The 22,927-nt window shown below is 45.5% G+C and overlaps 5 protein-coding genes across 5 annotated transcripts; 2 read left to right on the top strand and 3 right to left on the bottom strand.

Annotated features, from left to right (window-relative positions):
* Positions 1-4,930: 4,930 nt before the first annotated feature.
* Positions 4,931-6,172, top strand: BHQ10_006960 (uncharacterized protein; the record flags this gene model as incomplete). Its single annotated transcript, XM_040879603.1, has 1 exon — positions 4,931-6,172. One exon carries the CDS (start codon positions 4,931-4,933, stop codon positions 6,170-6,172), a length of 1,242 nt encoding a protein of 413 aa, XP_040735464.1.
* Positions 6,173-7,677: 1,505 nt separating this feature from the next.
* On the bottom strand, positions 7,678-15,252 carry BHQ10_006959 (uncharacterized protein; the record flags this gene model as incomplete). Its single annotated transcript, XM_040879601.1, has 5 exons — positions 7,678-12,104; positions 12,172-12,196; positions 12,252-12,297; positions 13,786-15,145; positions 15,204-15,252. 5 exons carry the CDS (start codon positions 15,250-15,252, stop codon positions 7,678-7,680), a joined length of 5,907 nt encoding a protein of 1,968 aa, XP_040735463.1.
* A 689-nt stretch (positions 15,253-15,941) lies between these two features.
* BHQ10_006958 (uncharacterized protein) lies at positions 15,942-17,081 on the top strand (the record flags this gene model as incomplete). The annotated part of the gene is made up of 1 exon (XM_040879600.1): positions 15,942-17,081. One exon carries the CDS (start codon positions 15,942-15,944, stop codon positions 17,079-17,081), a length of 1,140 nt encoding a protein of 379 aa, XP_040735462.1.
* A 435-nt stretch (positions 17,082-17,516) lies between these two features.
* On the bottom strand, positions 17,517-18,825 carry BHQ10_006957 (uncharacterized protein; the record flags this gene model as incomplete). Its single annotated transcript, XM_040879599.1, has 6 exons — positions 17,517-17,626; positions 17,695-17,850; positions 17,908-18,232; positions 18,341-18,454; positions 18,514-18,594; positions 18,658-18,825. The coding sequence occupies 6 exons, from the start codon at positions 18,823-18,825 to the stop codon at positions 17,517-17,519; spliced, it is 954 nt and encodes a 317-aa protein (XP_040735461.1).
* A 1,483-nt stretch (positions 18,826-20,308) lies between these two features.
* Positions 20,309-21,165, bottom strand: BHQ10_006956 (uncharacterized protein; the record flags this gene model as incomplete). The annotated part of the gene is made up of 2 exons (XM_040879598.1): positions 20,309-20,518; positions 20,572-21,165. The coding sequence occupies 2 exons, from the start codon at positions 21,163-21,165 to the stop codon at positions 20,309-20,311; spliced, it is 804 nt and encodes a 267-aa protein (XP_040735460.1).
* Between the last annotated feature and the right edge of the window lie 1,762 nt (positions 21,166-22,927).

The following is a 22,927-nucleotide window of genomic DNA, read 5'->3' as shown; positions in this document are numbered from 1 at the left end:
TAGCAGTCCTAGCCCTAAACCCTGGTAAGCGATTCTTACCAACAATACGTGGTGTCCACACCAATTGTCTTTTGTCGCATCATTGTAATTTAGTCAGTATCATACCAAGCTATTCACTATTTAATCACGGTGTCAGATATGCATGAATGCCGCCATTGCAGAGTTAGATTATGAATGGATACGTAGTTATCCCGATATATCGACTGGTCGGCCCACAACACAAATGCGTTTTTCGAACCTCCCTCACATAAAATATAAAGAAATAATAATACGAAGTTAATACCTGAGCAAGGTTTGACCAAAACAAGATCTATATTTACGAAAGTGTGTGTACACTTCATGGTGTTCAGCGGAATTCGTGCCCAATGTTTGTTGATGTATACCCGATCAGGTAATTTGGTGGTAACTGTAACTTTAAACGTTTATTCCGAGTATTGTTCAGATCAAGTCTAAAAAGTCGGTGAAAGGTTATAAATCTGCCTAGGTAATCATTTACAGGACGTAGACAAAAAAAACGTGCATGGAAAGGATGACTTCCAAGTTGAATAAACTTCGCAGGAGCGATTGTGCGATTTATATTTCCTATCTCGTTTCCGTACCAATCGCAATTAAGATTAACGGCGGTTTATCACTTAGCCCTCTCATGGATATTTGTTTTTAGACCCAAACGCCCGGGTTTGAAGCTGCCCTAACAGTACTACATACGTACGTATTGTCATGGAGGATGCGCTTCTCATGCACGAGCTGACTTGACAACTCAACTCGATCCATACCAAACCGGTTCGAGTTTACCATCAATTTATTTGATTGCTGTTAGAACTTTAGCTGCAGACTTGGCCTGCATAAACACTACTGCACACTCCGCCTCTAGAAAACCTTGTGTGCTTGTCTGGTTTGCGGCCTATCAATCAACATCAAGATCAACGATTTGCACGAGGCGGTCAGGGTTACCGGGTTAATGACAGACGCTAACAGTTAGGCGCAGTATCGGATAGCGGTGACTGCATCATGCATATTTGTTGTCGACTTGTTGTTTTAAGGCTAGTTGTTAATAAACAATTGGCGATGCTATATATACCGGTCTGAAGGTCTCCATAAATTCGGTACTGTGTGTTGTTCGTAGCGGGCCGTTTATTACCGGTCCACATATCCACCTCTTTGCGAGAAAAGTTGATCAAAAGTCTGGTCGAGTGAGATAGCGTCCGTTGTGGGCACTGGGCAGAGCATGTCAATAGTTTTATTGTGTGTACAGATTGGATCATGCCCGTTTGTGGATGTTGTATTTTTGGTTGCTTCACGGATACGGTTACGGTACCAAGATTTCTCAACGACTTGGTTCCATGGTACTGATCTCGAATTCTGGACATCAGTTGTGAGACTGCTTTGTGGCTGAGTCGATGATGAGACCATTTTCTAAATGACTCACTGAATGATGACCGAAGGTGTCTGCCTTTTGCACCGATACCATTCGCGGTTGTCGGAGGCAAATCGACTCCTGTATAGGAGGCGATACTTTGTCCTGATCCATAACTGCTTTTCCTGGCTTGATATGTTGACGCCTAGAGAATATGACTTTGGCGATAGGTATATGGCGGCTCTGAAAGGCTCATCGCTTGACAACTCATCAGTCACCAGACTCCATCTTCTGCCATGTGATTGCGGCGGATATGAGTCAAAAACTTTCTTGTAAACAGGTGTTGGAACATCCTCCAGTAATACTCATCAACAGATGAAGGTGATGCGAGTGGCAATTTGTAGGCCAAAATCTTGGTGATATAGCAAAGAGAAGGAGAAGTATGAACAGAACCAAGAATAAACAGCCACAAGCACATGACCAGCTGACAAATCGGCTTGTCCGGGCTAGACGCCACAGCGTTCAACCAACCACAGCGTAGATCGACATTGCATAGAACACGGACAGCTGAAAGGCCTCTTCTCATTGGCATCACCGTCGTACTCCGTAAGGCTGCATCAGCTGAACCAATTCGACGTATTCCCGCGATAAGAGGGGCTGTCTTATCGATTGGACCTCATCTGAGTCTTTGCATGAGCCCTGAAGCCATGCAGTATGCGCATTCCATGCACGTATACGCGCCGTGCTGAACGGGGCCAAAGTGCGCAAAATTACAGCAACATAAAATTTAGGAATGTTCAACAAGTCGGCTGATATGCTGTGGATGTTTCATGTTCAAGCATGGCTGAGAAATCTATTTTTTTGTTACTTCTTTGTGTGTGTGCTGCCGAGAATAATTCGGGCGGAAGAACAATGGGACAAAGAGTACGCGTCTAAATAAGGAATGTTATTGGATGCCGCTTTGTTCACCCCTTGTCATGGCACATAGACCACCACACCACCAGAATATTCGTTTTTGAACAATGCTTGTATTTTTGAGGGCTTGTGTCGTGGTATTTGTCGATTCGGGCAAACTCAAGGTATGGAGAATCACAACCATGGCTGCCTAGATATCGTTACACGTAACAGGATTCTGACCGGATTTCTTCTCGGATGCTGCGCAACATGAATGGGCTATCACTAGAATTTCGATTGATTTGTCGGCGATAAATCCAGGATTTAAGCCGGTCTCACAAAGTCCGAGGTACAGTGTCTTTTCCCCTTCTCGGATGTGATATCAATCCTACAGGCTACTACCACGCTTGTGACACGGGGGTGGCAAATAAATATGTTGCAGTTGCTCATTCCGGTTGATTCCATTGGCATGGAAGAGATCTTGCATGTGAGTCTATCTTGCAGAAACTCCAGTTCTCTGCGCTTTTCCTAGGTACGTATGTACATAGTAATAACTGGTAGGCAACCATGACACTGATTCACGTAATACTCATGTGGCAATCAACGCTAATCCTCCCTCCATTCGTTCATCCGTAAATGATGCAGGATGAAACAACCTCCGTCTGCGGGCCTAGTTCGCGGCCTACCATACTAGACTATTCCGTACGTAGTAAGAAGAAGAAGGGAATGGGTCTCCGAAATCCCGGCACTTTGAATCCCAAACTTTGTTTTTTCCAGAAGCTCCGTAGTCACTAGTTAGGTGTGTAATGGAGGTCCAAGAAAAAGGGGGAAACGGCAAAAGCCGTGGTTACTAACTGGCCTAGAGCACAGCCTCGTCGATATACGCACTACGCTACATGAAGGTAATGCCTCAACAGAAATGTGGAATATCTCCTCGGTATCCAATAATGCGATGGGATTCAGAACCTTGAAGAACACGGGATGAATTTCTGTTGCAAATATACGACCGTGGTAGACGGCAGGTAAACTTTGCCAGGGTATGTATTCCGTGTAATCCGCATTGATTATTGAGTCAAGGATGTCTGTATACAAATTGATTACGATCGTATTGGCTGTTTTGACTTGCAAATAGGAGCCGATAGCTGTAAATTTGTTAAATGACTGGCTGATCTGTGCGAGACAAAAATTTTCACTTGGTACGTGCTCTCATTAAGCGAGGAGGCTCTGTGTAGAAGAAACTTGACGTGTAGAAAGTTGGAATGAAGGGCAGGGAAAAAACAATCAACAAAATTCAAGTTTCTGAAGTTATTCCCCATGTCGCATCTACGAATTTCTGGACTGATGAATGGACAGAATTATGGAAAGTGCTAATTAAAAGATTGGAATAAATAATGGTGTGGTGAGCTTTGACGTGAGGGTTAGGCAAACCCTCGGCTGAGTGGCCTAATTTGCGCCATGCGCCCACCACACGGAGAGAATTCCTTTAGCGTTCTGAGGGCCAAAACGGAAAACCAGTACCAATCACCCAAAAATATACGGGTTCGTTTGTGTAGCGTAGGGTTGGTGACCTCCCTGTTCAGTACCAGCCTCCAGCATGCTCGGGCCAGAATGAATCACACATAACTTAGACTACAGAATACACTCCGCGTTGGGATCTAAATTCGCTTGAGTGACTCATGGATTGAGTCATATTAAGGAAATAATAATTGGTCTGCCTTGCACGCAGGCACAGCCCGGAAGTTGTTGAGTTGGCAGTCAGATGAAGATGTTTTGGGCTGCAATCGATATGTTTCTAGTTTGGCAGTCTGTACGGAGAAGTTCCGTACGGTATAGTAAGAATGAGTGGAGACGGTGGGCTGCTAAGATAACACTAGGAACTAGCGCTAACGCCACGCCCCGAAGGGCTAATAAACTGTCGGGTAGCTGCCGCCAGGCCCCGGCGCACTAATACACTAGTGCATGGTACTTACGTCGTATGTTCCAGCATGTACGGTAATTTATTACCAATCGATGCCTGGACTCTTAGGCCGCTCGTTCCTTGCACCCTGCAGAGTGCAGACTGATAAAACCAAGGCCCCATCTCCCGCATGCCCGCTTCCTCCTCTCTTTCTCTCTCTTCTTTCCTCCCAGCCACTGGCTTTTCACAACCATACCAATCCAACAGGAAAATCTCTACTCAACAAACTGCCGATATTCAGGTGTTCGTGTGAATAAACTGAATATACCAGCTTCCAACGATTCGAAACTATACTTGAGAGGGTTCATCCATTAGACCCTTTTGAGTAACCCATACGAAACAGCGAGAGAATCATCTCGGGTCCTATTCTCGCCGGATCCAGACTCTTCCACAACGAACTCGTCCACCGTGTTCGCTTGCCACAACGCTCAAATGCCCGTGCAGTCCAGACACGCTTCTCTCCTCTCCTCTCCTCGACCGAAGCCCGTACCCCGGTGACGGTCCTACTTCCAGCTATTTGGTTTGATTGTTTGCCACCGTGATTTCTGAGTCCGATTAGATATCCTGTACAATATAAGTGCTGTTTGTGTTTTGTTTTGCGTTTTGCATTTTCTGCGTTTTTTCTATTGAGTTGAGGGCTTTACTTTGCTTGCCAGTTTGGAGTCGACTTTCGATTTCGCATCCAGCATATCCATCTACCGGTTGTCAATGCACTCGTCTCGATAATGTATCACCAATCTACTCCGTCGCGCGGCGGATGGCCTGCGTACGACTACACCACCTCTCCGCCAGGCTCACCTTACTACCAATCTTTTTATGCTACTCCAACAAATGCATCACCTCGGGCCCCTCCCACCAAACGCCATTCTCGCAAAGCCAGTTATGCTTCGCCTAGGGAATCTGGATGGTACTCGGCATTTGCCCAGTATCAGGAACCCATCCCAGAATATGCGTCATCCCGCAAGTTCGACAATGTAAGTGCGTCTTTTGGTCAAAAGAAAAGAAAACATCGCGCTTCCATGCCGGGTGACGTGCCCTCCTATGGCAAAGGCAATGGCAATGGCTTTGGTTTATTTGGTTACGATTACGTCCGTCCCTCGCGTATGCCGAAACGACCTATCATTATTGATGTGGTTGACGAAGCTGACGATGAGCCGACTTACATCTACCGCGAGCCAAGAAGCGTTCGCTTCCAGCGATCTTCTTACACAACTGCTGCTCCACGCAAGTCAAAGGCGACCACTGATCCTTATTCTTTTTCTACTCAGGTTCCTCCCATCTATGAAGAAGATGTAAAGCGATCTCGAGCTCGTCGTGCTTCCACTTCTACCCGCACCTCTCCTCCGAAACCACCAAAGATGGCCGCGCCTCCCAAATCTCCGACCAAGGCTACCGAGGCCGATGCCGAGGCTGCTGGTATCCCCGCCGGTTATTCGATCAAGAACTGGGATCCGGATGAGGCCCCTATCCTCCTGCTTGGAAGTGTCTTTGATGCAAACTCGTTGGGTAAATGGATTTATGACTGGACTGTTTACCACCACGGCGCTTCTACTCCAATGGCCGATGTTGCGGGCGAATTATGGCTACTTCTTATTAAACTCGCCGGCAAAGTCAAGCGTGCGGACGAATTTCTTGAACGTACCAACAGTCGCGAGACCGTCGAACTCTTGGAGGATTTTCTCGACAGCGGCGAACGCCTGTGGAATCGATTCAAGACTCTGCTCAAGGATTGTGAGCAATTCATGTACAAAGCCGCCAAGCGCGAAACCGGCCGCAGCGCTCCAGTCTCGATGGGACGTAATGCTGGTTGCGAATTTGTCGAGTCAATCTTTGGACGCGACCGAAAGTTACATGACACAGAGAAGCTCATGAACAGCATTCGTCTGTGGGACATGCGGTTCGATGCAAACTGCGAGGCCATTCTCCGACCGTCTCGGAGATCCAGTCGTCGTCAGTCTACCGTATAAAACAACACATTACCTCTTCCTCCACCTCATCAACAACAACTACAAGAAACAAAAAAACTATTCAGCAATTTATTATCGTTTTGATTCGATAAGCCATTTTAGCGAAGGATAAAAGCTCTTTGATTTTCTGGTGGGAACTTGTTTGTTTTCTTCCAAATATTACAGGGACCGGCTTCATTGCCAACTGCATTTGCATGGATTCATCATTCAGCATATTATTCGGGGTGTCAGATAAACGCCTCGCATTTCATACATTTCCTTTGTCACAATCATTTCCTGGTGTTTGCCCTTATGTTTTTCATTTCTGTGCTTAGAGATACCCAATCTCGTGCTGTGGACCTCATCTTTGCGATGATACCCTTGATTTTATGTCTTATACTACATTGCTAATACCATATACCTATCAACATGATTATCGTCTCGTACTGTAATGGGCTACGTCAGGCCTGAGTAGAAAGTAGAAATACAAATTACCCCGCCCGCACGGCATCAAGTATAGTTCAGTACTACCCCAAAACGTCTAACCGCCATTCATTCATGCATGGAACATCGAAACTCTGCTTACTTCACGTATGTCGTAGCATGCAGAGTCCAGCGAAATGAGCCGATAGGCCGCTACCCCCAACCTAGCCCAACCCCATTCTGACCACTCATTGTCGTCATATTGGGCTAGGGCTATGTATAACCGCTTTGACGTTTACGGGACGTACATAAAGAGCGAACGGTTTGACGCGGATACTTATCGTGACACTAACGAGGGTTTGGTGCATTAGCGTCATGCATCGAATGATTATTTGATTGTTTTGATGGATTTGGTTAGTATGGAGGGGAAGGAGGACAAAAACTTGTTAAGACGCATGACGTGCGTCGGGGGTTGGATGTTACTTTACTTACTACAAATGCAGATACGACTTACTCATCGTGTGTGTGCTTTGTGCTATGTCTGTATTTTGATTTGATGTTCCTTTAGTAATACTGGTACACGGTGTTTGTAATGAATAGTATAGACAATATGTATGTACTTGACCGGAATACCTAAATGATTGGAATTGCCACAGCGCCCCCAACGTACCTGGGGCTGATACTGTATACCCGTGACAGGAACTGAAATAAGCCTGTTATAGATGTATGTATGCATGGAGAACATGGTAGCTTTGGCGGAAGCGCGGGATGGGCCGACTAGGTTATCAATGGATGCGTCATGCATGGTTTGTATGGGATCGAAATAAGCTTAGCCATCGGTCAATCATCAACCAACAGTATGCTTCACTACAATTAACGAAAGCAGTAGTATTTATGTATCATGATATGCAATGTTTTTTGCAATAGGGATTGTGCTATGTAGGAACCGTTCTTTGGTTGACAACTTTAGCCCTAATTCTGGGTCATTACTATTTTTTCTTAAAAATGATCGGATAGACGACACCCCAATCTTAGTAAAATCGCCAACGACAAACATAGAGGTATATGCTAAAGGATATGACTTCTAAGCCAAAGAAAGCTTTCTAGATGCTTGCTTCATCTCTTTCMCCAGCCACAAGCGCATCCCAAAGACCCGGAGAATCACGAAAATTGAGAATATCTTGCAAAGAGTATCGGCCGATGATACCTCGGACCATTGCGCCTCTCTCAACTAACCATTGCGCAATCTGAAGCCTTCCCGCGTCCAGGGCCTGCCCGCGACGACCATAAAATAGATTGGTATCCAGCGCTAGATGAAGCGCAGTAGGACCATGGCCGGGCCAATGATAGGAGCTCTCAGGGTCAACGCCCGTGCTTGCATGAATATCGACACCCTTTTCAAGCAGTAATTTGACAATATCTGCCTGGCCGCTCATGGTGGCGAGATGAAGCGGTTGACCAGTCCAGTTGTCATCCTGGTATAGCCCTGTGGGCTTGATATTGGCTTCGTTCCACTTCCCAGTCGCGGCGTGTACATCTGCTCCTGCGTCTATCAGAATTTTGGCGATCTCTGTATGGCCTCGGTAGCATGCAAAATGTAGCGGTCGCCAACCATATTTATCCGTTCCCTCAATGTCAGCGCCGTTTTGTAAAAGGATGGAGAGAATATCCTCATATCCGTTCTCAGCTGCGTATCCCAGCATAGGTACATCTCTGCGCCAATTTCTGATCTTCGAGTTGATATCTATGCTAGGATGTACTTTCGAACCATATTTTAAGATAACTCTTACCATGTCAATGTTCTGCTTTATGATAGCCACATCAAGCATGGTATGTTTTAAGGAAGTGTTGTCCTCCTCAAAAATCTCCTGCATCTTGACGGAGGAATCGGTGCTATGTTCGAGCAAGAACTTCATCACAGCGGTCTGTTGGGCAAACCCAGCACAATGAATTGCAAGCCATTGCTTACTATCTGCAATATCGGCTTTGGCACCACATGATACGAGGGAAGTCACTAGGGTGATATGACCCTTCTCGGCAGCAAAATGCAACAGGGTGCGACCATCGTTATTTGTATCATTCATACCGTCCACCTTTTGTAGACACAGACATATGCGCATGATGGGGTCACTCTCATTGGGAAATTCAGTTAAATGCCTTGACCAATGATCTTCTTTCGGATGTGCCACAGCATAGTCCAGGAGATAAGCGAGGTCACCAGCCTCGCGGAAAAGTGCCACAGTGAGAATGGGATCAAAGGTCTTTGATGATACTTTATAGATGTCCGCGCCAGCATCAATGAGTGCTTTGAGAGCAAATTGTGAGCCACGCTTGTTCGCCACAAGCGTCAAGGGGGTCTCTTCGTCTTGGCAAAAGTTGATGTCTGCCCCGGCTGATACCAATTTTTCCAGGACGGCTCCAAAGTCTGCATCAATATCTCTCCCTTCCAAGGGTTCTGTGCTGGTTGTTTGAGCCACGAATGAAATGCATAGGCTATAGATTGCATCCGGAGAAGGATGTGCTCTGTGCTGGAGAAGTAGATTTGTCATGTTCGGTTCAACACTCTTGATGGCATGATCAAGAATTGGAGTCAGATTAAGATCCACTGGAAATGTAGCCCCTAGTTCCAATAAAACTTGAACTAGTCCCCATCTACCTGCTTGCAATGCCATGCTAAGTGGAGTGAGCCCTTCAACAAAACCTTCAAGCCGTTTAAGCTTTATGTACTGTCCCCTAGTTTCTTTGATAACGGTTTCTTTGTATAACACCGATTTATCCCCTCCCTCACCCTCAGGCTCAGCTCCATGGGCGGGTTTTGCACACACGGACTGATCTAAAATTTTGGTCCGACCATTTTCGTATTTCCCCTTGATGAGAAGGCTCACCACTTTTTTCAAATAATGCAAGTTGAGGAACTCTTTCCTGTGAAATGCCAGCAGGTGCATTGGAGTAGCACCATTGTGATCCACTGCATCAGTTGGACATCCAGCTTCAACTAGAATTTCGACCAGTGGTAGATGAGGTCTTAGTACCGCGTAATGGAGCGCAGTTCTCCCGGAACCATCCTTGAGGCACGGATCCGCACCTCTGGAGAGTAGCAATCGGGTGATCTGCATGGCCAAATCAGAGTCCGACGGCTCGGCTATCAAGAAAGTGTTTAGGGAAAAGCCAGAGGCTTGAATCAAGGCCGTGGACCCATTTTCGCTAAGTTTTATTCTGTAACCAGGCAGCGAAATAGGATCATCACTGTCACTCATATGATAGTTCCTCGCGACAGGCTTGTTTATATCCGCCCCTCCATCGAGAAGCGCAGCGATGGTTTCCACAAACCCATTCATGACAGCTTCGTGCAAAGCAGTCCGTCCATATCTGTCCTCAATGTTTGGATTCGCGCCATTTTTCAACAAGCATTGGACATATCGGGGATCTCGACGACAAGCTGCGACACACAAAGCATTCTTGTAATCGACATCTGCTCCTGTTTCGACTAAGAGCTCTACTGATGAGAGTTGTTGATCACGAATGGCTGATAGTAAGAGGACTGACTTCCATTTTTTAGAGTCTGAACGCCACTCTTCCGAGCTGCGTGCAAAGCGTCCCGTAAATCTTGGTATATTTGACTCGCGTCCGTTGACGCGTTCGCCCTTCGTCAAGGTTCTCCATGGGTTGTGTGACACAGGAACGTCGAAGCGTTCGCGTTCCCAGATCATGTTGAATTTGACATCTGTCACAATGTCGGGAGGTGTCTGAAGATGCTCGATAAGCATCGTGAATATATTTGAATCCTGACCTGCTGCAGCCACATCCACAGGAAGGGTTGCGTTGGCGTATGACTCAATTTCTTCCATGGTCATTTTATGAAAGACCGGCTCSGATGACTGGAGTTGAGAGKGATATTCAAGAAGTTCCTTCACTATCGCCGTGTGTCCGCCCGAAACAGCCCAGTGTAAGGCCGTCCAACCGAACTCACTTCGAGCAAGATGGTTCGCGCCACTCGAAAGCAGAAGACGCACCGTGTCGGTGTTCCCCACAAATGCCGCCCAGAATAATGGGCTCCATCCTTGAATATCCTGGGCATTGACATCCGCTCCGCTAAGTATGAGGACTTTTGCCACGGGGAGCTTATCGTTAGCACATGCCCAGTGGAGGGGGGTCCATCTATGCGAGTCTATTGCGGATGGAGGCGCACCGGCCTCCAAATATTTGCCTGCAATGTAAGTTAACCCCCAATAAGCTGCTAAATGCAGTGCTTCAGGATTTGTGGGCATGGATTCGAACAATTCTTCAGTGACCCCAGAGTTGGCAAAGTCCCCGCGAAATTGAAGTGCCTGAAATGCACTATTTCTGAGAGCCGTATCATCCAGTAGTTTCATGATCAAAGTTTCTAATTCTGTTTCGAAATTTCCTAGAACGACGTGTTGTCCCCAATGCTTGGAAGAGTAGTCTAAAAATGCTAGCGAATTGAGTCGCTTGATCATTTCGGTCGAGCTTGCGCATGATCCTGTCGCTAGGGGTTTCAACGAGAGATATCGAAGACAAGTAMAAGCCATATCAAGATTCGCTTCCTTCTGAGGCAACGAAAGATGGAGGACTTCGTATGCAAAAGCATGAACCAAACCGAGTGTGTTGTCATGTTCATTGAGTACTACCAGCCCGGCACAAACCTGAAGTAGAATATCGGGGCTCGGCATATTATCACGTTGCAGCTCCTGACCATCTTCGACTGCGAATGCGGTTATGACTTCATCCAATTTCAGTCTTCGCTCTGCAACCATGATCCAGCCAAGAAGCCGCCGAGCGAGCGTGGTCCGTGCCGGTGGCTGAGCATCTATCCGCTGTAGCGTCGCTTCGAGGGCTTGCTCTAGACCTCGTGGTGGTCTCTGAAGTGCCTTGCGTATTTGATGGATTGTCACAAGATCAAGTAGTTCATCAAGGAGGAACCGGGAGAGAAGGAATCTGCGTTCGGTCAGAGTTGGTACCCCGGAAGGGAAGGTGATAACACACATGTTTCCAGTTTTGGACACAATTTCATTGACTAGACTGCTATCTCTGGCGACTTCCTCAGCAAATTCGCTTCCCTGCAGTCGACTAGCGACGTATAGTCTTAAATCAGAATCTGTAGGTTTAATGGCCAGGTGAATAGCCGGGCCCATCTTTTTTCGAATTTGTGGTAAATCCCTGCTGGTAATCAGTATGTGAATCTCTGATTTTGCAAGTTCAGGAATTTGTGCTAGAAGTTCATTAGGCGTTTTCAGTTCGTCCAGGCCATCTATTACCATGTAGATGGGTTGCACAGAAGCTGCTAGGGCAAGCAACTGTACCACTCGAGTTTCATTTTGTAGAGTACTCGGGTCACCACATGACTCTTTGAGCATAGAAAGCATCTCGCCACTTCCTTGGATGATAACCTGTCGAAGAATATGGTGCAGAATATTGATGATATTCACTTGGTTTTGTGAAGAAAAGTCGCAGAAGAAGTATACGACAAGAGAGTTTTTCCTTCGTTCTTCCAACAGATGGTCGATCACCACTGAGCTAAAAATATCATATGACTTAGCATATAATAAAGCAGCTCCGACAGCGGCGAAAATACGTACGCGAGATAGCTTTTTCCCACTCCGGCTATGGTTATGTTCAGCTGCAGGCAGGCCAAAAACGTTGACAATGGAGTGCTTACGCGGACCATGGCACCATAGAAGCTCTGTTGATCGGCTAAGCCATGTCTGAACAGCAATACTGTTTAGAAACCAACCACCTGTTCCCGGACAAGGAGATGGCTTTTGTCGCAGTGGTATAATCGGAGTTGGAACCCACGTTAACAGGATATTCCGATCTTGCTCTACTCGCTAATCAGTATTTGTCGGATTCGATGCTCGGGCACAACCTACCATGATGTGCCAACGAGATTTTCTTGTACGTCGCGGTTGTTGTAATACTGTTTCTTGAATCAGAACAAAATATTCCAAAAATGAGTCCAAGTTAGTTTGTACAGTATGCAAGAAGATAGATAATCTGTGAAAAGCGCCCGAAACTTTTGTAGCATATCAATATGCGGTTTCAACTCGCGGTCTTGGAAGGGTCTCAGAAATCTCGACTTCCGTCTTTCTAGCTCAAAATACAAACGGCTGAGCTCCTTGTAGCAATCCATTAACGCTTCTTCGTTCAAAGTGGGAGGCCGGGCTGGTAAGATGCCGGTTGACTCGGACTCTGCAACTGCCTGCTCAACGCGATAGAGTACCTCGATTAGGGCGGAGATTTCTTGAAGGTATTGCTTCTGTGTTTTTGCTGCATTTTTTACTTCCCGCGCGTAGCTGTAGCTTAGTCCGGCGATTTTTGCTGAGAGCTCTATTAGAGTAGCGATACTTGAAATCAAACCCAAAGCTTCAGCCATGGTTCCATGTGGTGAGGATATTTAATCGACTATATCTCATGAGAGTAAGAAGCACAGAAACAATATCTATACGAAACCCCGATTCATAGATTGATAGTTCATTTTATGGCTTTGGAGTTGCAAACAAGCTGAGAAACCAGCTAGAAGGTGCAGAGGACGGGAAGCTCAGCTTAGTGTGCCTAGCTTGCTGGTAGTGGCTGAGCGTCAGGGAATACGAGAAAGGCATGATCTACATCATCAAACAACCATTGGTAATTGACGTATAGCCGCCGCCTTAAACGAATTATAGAGATGGTGTTGCAACCATACGAAAGATCTGAAGCCCTGACCCTGAACCAATAGCCCTACCTATAATAGAAGTACTACCCTCACTGCAACAGACAGTTATAATGCGTGTAAAGCGTGTTAGCTTGTAATACAGCCTCTCCCTCAACTTCTACTTTCCATCCCAAGGTGGATTTTGCTCGTCCGCCGAAGACTGGGCACCACACTGAACAAGATAACCGCTCGGAAGACGCTAAGGAATATCGCGAGGCGAAATATGTCAAATCTGTGGAAAATGGATTACCAGTATGAATATACGAAGGAAACGTGGAAGCCCTCTGCTCGTTATGGTACACACATCATCTCAAGATGACCAAGACAAATTTCAAACTCCTTGAGGTTTTTCGCTGCTGCAAAAATGATACTGTCTTGTCTGACAAGTACATATCTTGCTGATACACCACCAATACGCTCTAAGAAATTGCTGGGATTATATCCAGGTTTCATCGCCATTCCAATACCTTGTTCCCTTGGTGCTGGATACCAAGTTATGTACCTAGGCGACTTCGGCCGGTTGGTGATTTCTCGTTTGAGAGAAGTCTCAAGGTCTTTTTGGCTTTTATGGAGTTGTATGATGGACTGATCGGATAATATCGTTGACTCAAGCCGAGTGCTTCTCAGCAACTTCTGAACTTGCGATTTCTCTTCAGCCAATAGCTGCCCTGCAATCAATAAGATAAAGGGGGTTGGTACGTGGTATAATATCTGATCAGATAGGACCATTTCCCATCGCAGAGAACTCTCTGGTAATGAATTAGTTGGGAATGTTGCTATGGCGTATGTTTGCGCTAGTTTGTAGCCACCGCCATATTTGCTCAGGAAGAAACCGTCCTTGACACTTCGGTAACCAGTCACTTCACCGTGACTGAGAGGAGTTGGAAAGCCACGAAAGGAAGGAAGAGTTAGTAGTGGTAGGAGTAGAGGTGCAAGTGCAGTGTATGCTAATCCTGCCGTGCCGTTGCAGAGATTTCCGCTTATCATTGTGTGCCTCATTGAGTTCTCAACCCCCAGGTGTCGTTCCTTTGCCCATGCTGACAGCACGCCATTGATCACACCCTGCGGAATAGAAGACTTCAGGCTTGCCAGAATGGCAATTCTCCACGACAGCTCTTCTGCATCCCGAATACCGCATGCAATTCCTTGTCCACCAAAAGGCGGGAAGACATGGGCCGCGTCTCCGATCAAGATTGTTCGGTTATCAAACCATCTATTGACTACCTTGTGCGTGAACTTGAATGGACGGCATCTCATTATCTCAATGCAGTCTTTTGGAAACGTGATTTCGCGGCCAAATTGCCGTCCTGTTGCGTCGGCTGAGAGAGTGATCATTGGCGTCAGGTGCTCCCAAAATAGTTCTTCTGCATTTTTAGAACCATCATCCGACCAATCTGGTTCTGCAAATTCGTGCCGCCACAAGCGATCTTCATGAGGTCCGAATCTGCCGCATGCAGTGGGTTTCCCAGGAGGTGCGCAAAAATGCCAGCCCTTCGGCCAGAATAGGTCATATACCTCCTCTGCTGTGAGACCCAAGTCCCATAGAACATCAAGGTCTGGATGAGTGGCTGGCGTCGGCAAAGTCATGTGCAAATTTGCGGCTATCCACGTCCCCTCGTAGCGGAAAATTCCATCTTCTTGCTTGATTCCAGCTGTAGGTTCCAAGAATTTCTTTCGGACAACACCTCTTTTCCCGTCAGCACCTATAAGCCATTGAGCTCTGAGATGTTTTTTTGTTTTGCTTCGGTGATCGAGGTAGGTCACCACCATGTGCGTTGCAAGCTCTTCGCGATCAATCACTTCACTGCCCGTTCGGAGGGTACAGTACTCGGACTTTTCAACTAAACATCTGAGCGCATGTTCTGAAACTGTGTTAGCAGAATTTCCAACGAGAAGAGAAGAACATAAACAATTGCGTACCCAGCTTTGGTTGACTTTGAAGAATTCCATTTGGTATAGCATGACCCATCCAATTGTGGGTAATGGGGATGCGGAGAAAGGGCGACGATTTGAACGTGCTTCGATGATAAAAAACGTCATCTACTTCTGTAATTACCAGGTTAATATCCCCATCAAAGTATTAAGCAATGTTGACGGAGGTCTTACCATGTCCAATCCAAGGCATAGATTCTCCTAGTCCGATTCTCCATAGTACACGACAGGCATCGCCGGCAAGATATACTCCTCTTGGGTCGTCTGTTATACCATCTTCTTTTTCCAGAATAATGCTCTTTCATTTGTGCCATTAGCCAGTGTTTGCTGCCAAATCCGAGACATTTCAAGCATACGGGAATCTTGTACTTAGCCAACGATAGCGCAAACACAAGACCTGAAGGCCCTGCACCCACGATCAAGACAGGAATTGTCTCCATTTCAAATTATTCGCACTTTGTTGTTATTCTTGATGTTCTGTAGTATGAAACAGACATCGAGTGGGAGACATCTAGGCAATTAAACACTCTCGGAGTCCACTGCGCCAATCTTCAATTTAAGGAGTTTCAGGAATTTTTGGATTTCCAATTACTATTGTTCCGAACTGGGTACGTTGATTTATCTTGATAGTTCGCCACATAGATGCTCCGGTTGATGTTGTTCCGCGGATTATCTTTCGGTGTCAGGTAACAACCTTTTAAATGTTCCACCTTTAAGTTAAATACCATGAACACTCTCCCTCTGTCTTTGGTTAGCAGGTCTTCAGGTCTCATGAACGCCAAATATTACAGAATGTCATTTGTCGTCGATTTAGTCGCAAGACTCCCACGCGCAGCGCAAGAATGGCTTGTCCCCGCGACATCCATTCCAGACGTTCATAACAACCTTTGCAAAGTCCAGCTATCACGAATCGGACATGTGTATTTTGAGCATGCAAATCTTCGCAACTTTGAGAAGTTTGCGGCGGATTTCGGTTTTTTCGAAGAGAAACGCCTAGGAAATACGATTTACTACCGCGGCTACGGCAGAGATCCTTATGTCTATGTGGCATCGCAGAGTGAGAAAGGCCGTTCGAGATTTTTAGGAGCTGCATTTGTTGCACGTGATGAAGAGAATTTCAGCAAAGCAAGCAAAATCCCTGGAGCTGTTGTAAAAGATCTTAGCCATGCCCCTGGTGGGGGTCAATTGGTCACTATTCCACGACCTGATGGAACCTTCATGCATGTCGTCTACGGCCAAAAAGAACGCAAGGTGGCTCTAGAACCCCCATCTAAGATTATTGAATCTCAGGGTCCCTTTAATGAACCTTTCAAGAAAGGAAGACTTGGCATATTTCAACGATTCAAGAGCGCGCCTGCACTAGTCCACAAACTTGGACACTTTGGATATGTATCAGTCAGATTCGAAGAAGAGCTGGACTTCTATACGTCAAATTTCAACTTTGTGCATTCCGATATCCTAACGCATGACAAATTCGGTTGGGTTGATTTCATGACATTCATGCATCTAGACCTGGGCGAGGAGTATTCGGATCACCATAGCTTTTTTATGTCAATGGCACCACCAGGCACAAAAAACACATACTGCCATCACACGTCATATGAGGTATCCGATATCGATACCCAACTCATGGGTCATCGTTGGCTGGAGGAAAAGAAATGGAAACCAGTTTGGGGTGTTGGAAGGCATGTGTTGGGAAGCCAGATTTTTGATTACTGGCTAGATTCTAGTGGGTTTAAAATGGAGCACTATGCGGACGGAGATCTGGTAAACACAGAGTATAAGAATCGGCGGAGTGTGGCAGGKCCAATGGCAATCTGGGGGCCTGAGATGCCTGGAGATTTTGCGAACAACAAAGCTGTCTAGCCATGAGATGTTTTTTCGAAACGTTAGTCGGGGCCAGTAGGACTCGACATTGGCACTTATTTGCTTTTATTGCTTCTGTATACTAGAACATTCACACTAGGTAATTTGAGACAATGTCCCTCAGGTTGAGACTAGCGAAATTTCCGTGGATGTATCCAGGTCTCCACTAGAAGACTATGATACTAGAGCAGAGCTTAATGTCAATTAGTCCTGCGGTGTGAGATCTGCCGTTTTCCAAGTCTGAGAGGTTTTATCTTGCAAGAGCTGTCCCGTTTACCGTGCAGTTTCATAGTCTCTATTTGAAAACATGATTTTCAAAACATGATAGATACATAATGAGAGGAACTAATATGTACGTAACCACATACAACTATTACAGTGGAGCCGTGCTTTCGGCACAGCTTTACATTTTCCAGGCCTTCAATTAAAAGTAGATTACAACGTTGAAGTCATCTCCACGAGCTCAGGCGATACCATAACATCCCAGTAAGAGCTCGGAATAATGTCGAGCTTTATTTCAGGAGGTTTGTCAGCGAGCCGAATCTCTTGTACGTATTAATTACCCGTTTTAGCTGGGATCAAAGGGTGACTTCTTACAGAGTTGACTGCTGACCTTCGGGAAACACAATCTTATTCCGAAGGATGCCAATACCACTTATCTGCACTTCAACAACTTCATTATGTCGCAGAAACCGTTTTGGCTTCATGAAAGCACCAACGCCAGCTGGAGTGCCAGTCATGACAGCCGTGTATGCGGGTATCGTTGTGCCTAATTTGTAAGTCACTGGCTGTGTCTATGCCATATATGAATATATCACAGGCTTACTTTGACTCATGAAGCTGAGGACCTGCGCCGGAGAGAAAATTCGATCTCTTGCAATCTGGGTGTCCTGCATAATTTGGCCGTTCACTCGTGTAGTCAACTTGGTGTTCTCGTCCACCCGAAAAACGTCCGGGCTGACCAGAACTGGTCCAATCGGTGCAAATTTATCGAATGCTTTCGCATAAAAGAACTGACCAGCATTTTGCTCGGCCATTTGAAAGATGCGACAACTGAGATCGTTTCCTATTGTGTATCCCAGGATACATGATTCGGCTTCGTCCGGCGTTACGTCTCGACATTCTCGTGATGTCACGAAAACGAGTTCTCCCTGTACGTCAGAGTTAGCCCAAAAACAACAGATTTATACTCTTTTCACATGTGACTCTCTCTCTCTCTTTTTTCCGGATCGAATCCTAGGATGGACTCTGTAGCTTACCTCCCAGTCTGGGAAATTAGATGCGCAATAGCGACTCATTGAAATCTCTTCTTCGGGCGACGCCAGTGATGCACACGGTTTACTCCAAACTGGTGGATTCATTGGTACATTGAGCTAAATCGAATTTGTTAAGCACCTTCGTGGATTCCATTAAATGTCTTGTCATCTCGTACCTTGGCCTCTTTTGCGTGAGATCGATAATTTAGTCCGACACAGTAGATGGGAAGATCGCTTCGCGGCAGCGGTGGAAGAAGCTATTGTTCTGTCAGCATTCGACAACGAGAGAAAGAAGTGTCAATATCTAACGATCGACTCACCTTCTCAACCACAACTTCGAGTGGATTCTCATTCTTGATCCATTCTTCGAAGATCTTGTGGGCCCTAACTGATATACCGATTGACAGAGCAGTTTCAGCAGCAGGGAAATCCGCGAAAAACGTCTCGCCTGCTGATTCAAAGTGGATGAGCCGTGAATATTCCCTCATGATGATTATGTGGTGAATCAAGCTGTTGAGAGATCTTTTCAAGAAATGGAGAGTGGGCTCCTGGCAATCAAGGAGAATTAAAAACAATAAAGAATACAGCACTATAATAAAGAAAATAGCATTAAAAAAAATATCAATCAGAATACTTATAGATCTTAAGATATAAAGTTATCTGCTGCAGTCTCTCCGCGGAGCAACATTTGCTTCTATTGATTGGTCCAAAAAAGTACTCGAGCGGATACAGCACCGGAAAGGAAATGACTACCCAGTTAGGAAACAATCTTGGAATTCTATGATTATCCGGGAAGTCGTGAAGCAGACGCTGACTAGATTTTGGCAAAAGACTCAAAAAGTTTATAAGGGTACAGCTTACACATACGAAAGCAAAAATGTATTCTCTGAGCTGCTGAGTCGGCATTGAACTCAGGGCTTTTCTACAGATTATATCTGCCGTTCTTGTTCTTAGCAAATCTAAAGGAAGTATTATCTCAACTTTAATTGGTTCTTTGGGATCCGCTTCCTCTAATATAAACTTCGATCAGTGATGAGTTAAGTCTTGAGGCTAACGACCGAAACGATCTACAGACTATAGCGTCAAGTATCTCCGCCATTTGCCTTAAACATCTAACTTTCCCATTTTTGAAGCTCTTCATACTATACTCAGCTGGAAAAATTTTTTTAGCCATGCTTGCGATTGCAATGTACTTATGATGACCTACAAAGTACCGGGGCGTTTGTCAATCAAGTCGTTGCCAGCTTTTTGATTAATTGTGAACCGATCCCTTTCCACTTCCTGATTTCAATCCGCTGAATCATAGGAAAGAGTAATATCGAGCCTGATGTTGATATTGTTGATACCAGACATTATTGGGAATGCATACCGAACACGCCGCGTTCATTATGGTGGTATTAAGTTTAATTCGGCAGACATGGTGCTCCATTTTGGTTTCCGTCGATGTTTGAGACACTGAGGTTCGACAGGTCAGCGGGGTTACTGGTTGCATTGGTGGTCATTAGCGTCTTACCTTTGATTTAGATGTACGGTATATACGGCTGTCGATGATCTGGTGCTCACATGTTTAAATTAGAGATCAGCTTTGTTAAGATATGGTTGACTGCATTTTCGTAACTGTTCTTTCAATTCTATTAGGGCTTAATTTAACCCTACGGTTCTTGGAGCTATCTTCAGCTTCAAATAGCTTTTCATGTATCTTGTTTTCTTCGTAGTTGGTAAATTTATTTCATGTTGAACGAGTCTAAAGAGGTTGTAGACACCGTGTTTCATCCCAGTGCTTCATTAAAAAGTATCAATAATACCATCAAATCTTGTGCGTGAATCCTGAATTCTCTAGGACTATGTATAACATGTTCTTATGTTCCATATCGGTCGCGTTTCATCTCTTTCACTGACATGCTCGAGTCAACGTAGAGGCGTTATAGGGACCGATACACAAGCGTAAAGAATTGTGCCCGACTTAAATGTTTAGTTGGGGCCGTCGCCATTTCCATAAGCGCTAAAAGTGTACTGTACACCCAAAGGCGAAAGTGAAGGGCCACCATTCTCTAGAAGGACCTCGGAGTTATCCGCAGTTCCAAAGTATGCATATCGGTAGACGCAGTCGTTGTCGTCTAGGAAGGGGATTGCCGAACGCAAGAAGGTGCTCTGTTCATCGATCGAGCCTAGGGCTTGGAACTTTGCAGAGATTAGTACTTAGCTCGTAGTTCATTTTACACGTCTTTAAATACCTCAGTGAGCCAGACTTGGCGGCCTGTCAGGGAGCAGATGCTGTTGACCCAGTTCTCAAGATCAGATTCTAGACTAGCGTCGTTATACCAGTGAATCGGGACAAAGTCAATGGTACAGCCGCTGCATGCTTGTAGAAACTCAGACAACCATTCGTAGCCGTCATTAGAGACAGCAGGGGCACCAAGTGAAGCATGGCCAGCGAACGGCTCCATGTACGTTATATAAGCGTCTGCGGCCTGCTGGGGAGTGAGGTTGGATTGACCCGATTGCTCAGGCTCATTGAAGGCGAGAAGATGGCCTGAACCACCGTTGTCAAGCCAGTACCAGGCATTGTCAAACCACTGGGTGGTGTGGTCGCTTGACGTACCCCAAAGCATGGGGACATATTCAGCAAAGGTCTGCTTCTGGCTTGTAGTACTATCCCAATTGTACTGCCAGTTTACCTCAGAACTGTAACCGTTCCACGAACCACCGAATTCATAGATGGGAATATCGTCATTGGCAGCCAAACCTCTCTTGGGCCAGGGATCAGCAGCTACTGAAGCCACGAGGAGGGAGCTAGCAAAGCTAGCGATAATGGTAGAACGAGACATTGTAGAGGATAAAATCAATCAATATATAAAGTAGAGATGCCTGTTGAGTGAAAAGCTAACAGAACAAATTCTAAGAAGGAGTGGCTGTTCTGATTGATGTATTGCAAACTACGGATAGGAATGTTGATACTCTTTTCTATTTATCATGGGCAGTCTGAAAACCATGGAATCCAGCTTATCCACTTATGTGTATTATTTCGAAAGATCGTACGGAGTTACCGCAGTGGATGTGGTTTTAGTTCACCGATGCGCAATTTTACAAAATAAGACAAACCTCCAAATCAGTCATCGTTGGAGCTCGTTATGGATAATATCCGGCAGCAGTCCGTCGTGAATCAAAAGCCATTTCTTTCTCGTTCAGAGACTCTCGCAATCTCCACACATGGTCATCGACAGATGACAAGTTTCTAAGCGCAGGAATGAGGCGTTCGGACGTTGCAACTGCTGATGAAATCAGAGTGGGATTGGGCTTTTTGCGGAGCCGGTACTTGGTGCTATACTTTTCGGTACAATTCGCCATGCTTGATCTAGAAATACAGGAAGACTTTGCAATGAATCTAGAATCAGATGTTCTCGTTTATCTTCTCGTGCTGACAGGAACGTGGTGCATACCTGGCTTAGCCTCATCGGAGATTTATGGGGGCCGACTTTGAAAGCCATGTACCTACTGTAAGTGCTAAGCGCCTCTAAAGGACTCTTCGTTGTACCGCCATATGTATAGAGATCAGCGCTTTAATCGCGCTTATTCCTTTCCATAATATTCTAGCACTATCCCAAAAATTGCAATCATTTTGAAGATCTTTACAAGTTGGAGCACTGAAGTATGAAGCTATTCAAATGTAGAAAGATGCATACACTGATTCCTCATGGCGCAAAATAACCCGCGAATAAGGGTACCGCTGAATATTTCCAAGGAAGGTATAGTGCGCGCTCAGCGCTGTAATGTGGCTTGGAACGATTCAATCTAGTAATCGACAAATTCTCAGAAATCACTAATTTTTAGATTTTTAGAGATGTGCATATGGGTCATCACCTAGAAGCATTCAAGCATCGCCCTTAGAGAAACGTTTGGTGTACCTGACTAGCAAACAAGGTCCTTATATCAGAAAACCTTATTCAAGGCGTATTCTAAGTCTCGCTAGGCCCTTCGGTTACAAAAGGGGCGGCAGGCAGGATCATGGCCAAATCGGCCGATGTAACTAGACATCGGTATTCCCGTTTTTAAAGCATGTATTAAGTCATCATCAACCAATGATGAAATAGGTCAGGAAATCATGTCATCTCTTTCTGCTTTCCAGACTATTAACTATCAAATAGGTCTTGTCACGATGTAACCGAAGGGCTAAAATTTTGCGCCGTTCGGGTCGTATTGGAGGAAGAACAGCCATATCGAACTCCAAAAATGGAGTACAAAGGAAATAAGATATCATGCGCTGTACAAGCATTCATTTTAAGATCCAAAGGATTTCGTGAACGAAAGGAATTCGAAATAGGCGGAGCATTCGGATCAATAGCTTCACGCCACTGGTACATCGCTTAAGCAGTGACTGACCTGATAGTGTGAATAAAGTGTTGATTTCGATTAGAGTATAGCCGATTTCTTGATACTTCGTGACCTGAACATCGGGACCGAGACGACCGTCTTCCGCAGCCCATGATCATGAATTTCTATATAAGTGAGCAAGTTCCTCCAGGCTAGCAGCAATAGCATCCATCTTCTGTTTGCCATAGATATTTAAAACATGGTCAAATACGCACTTTC

This window comes from Talaromyces amestolkiae (assembly GCF_001896365.1).
Source record: "Talaromyces amestolkiae strain CIB chromosome Unknown scaffold13.1, whole genome shotgun sequence".
Taxonomy (NCBI): Eukaryota; Fungi; Ascomycota; class Eurotiomycetes; order Eurotiales; family Trichocomaceae; genus Talaromyces; species Talaromyces amestolkiae.
The sequence above is the reverse complement of the archived record's forward strand: the minus strand, read 5'-3'. Positions and strand labels throughout refer to the sequence as shown.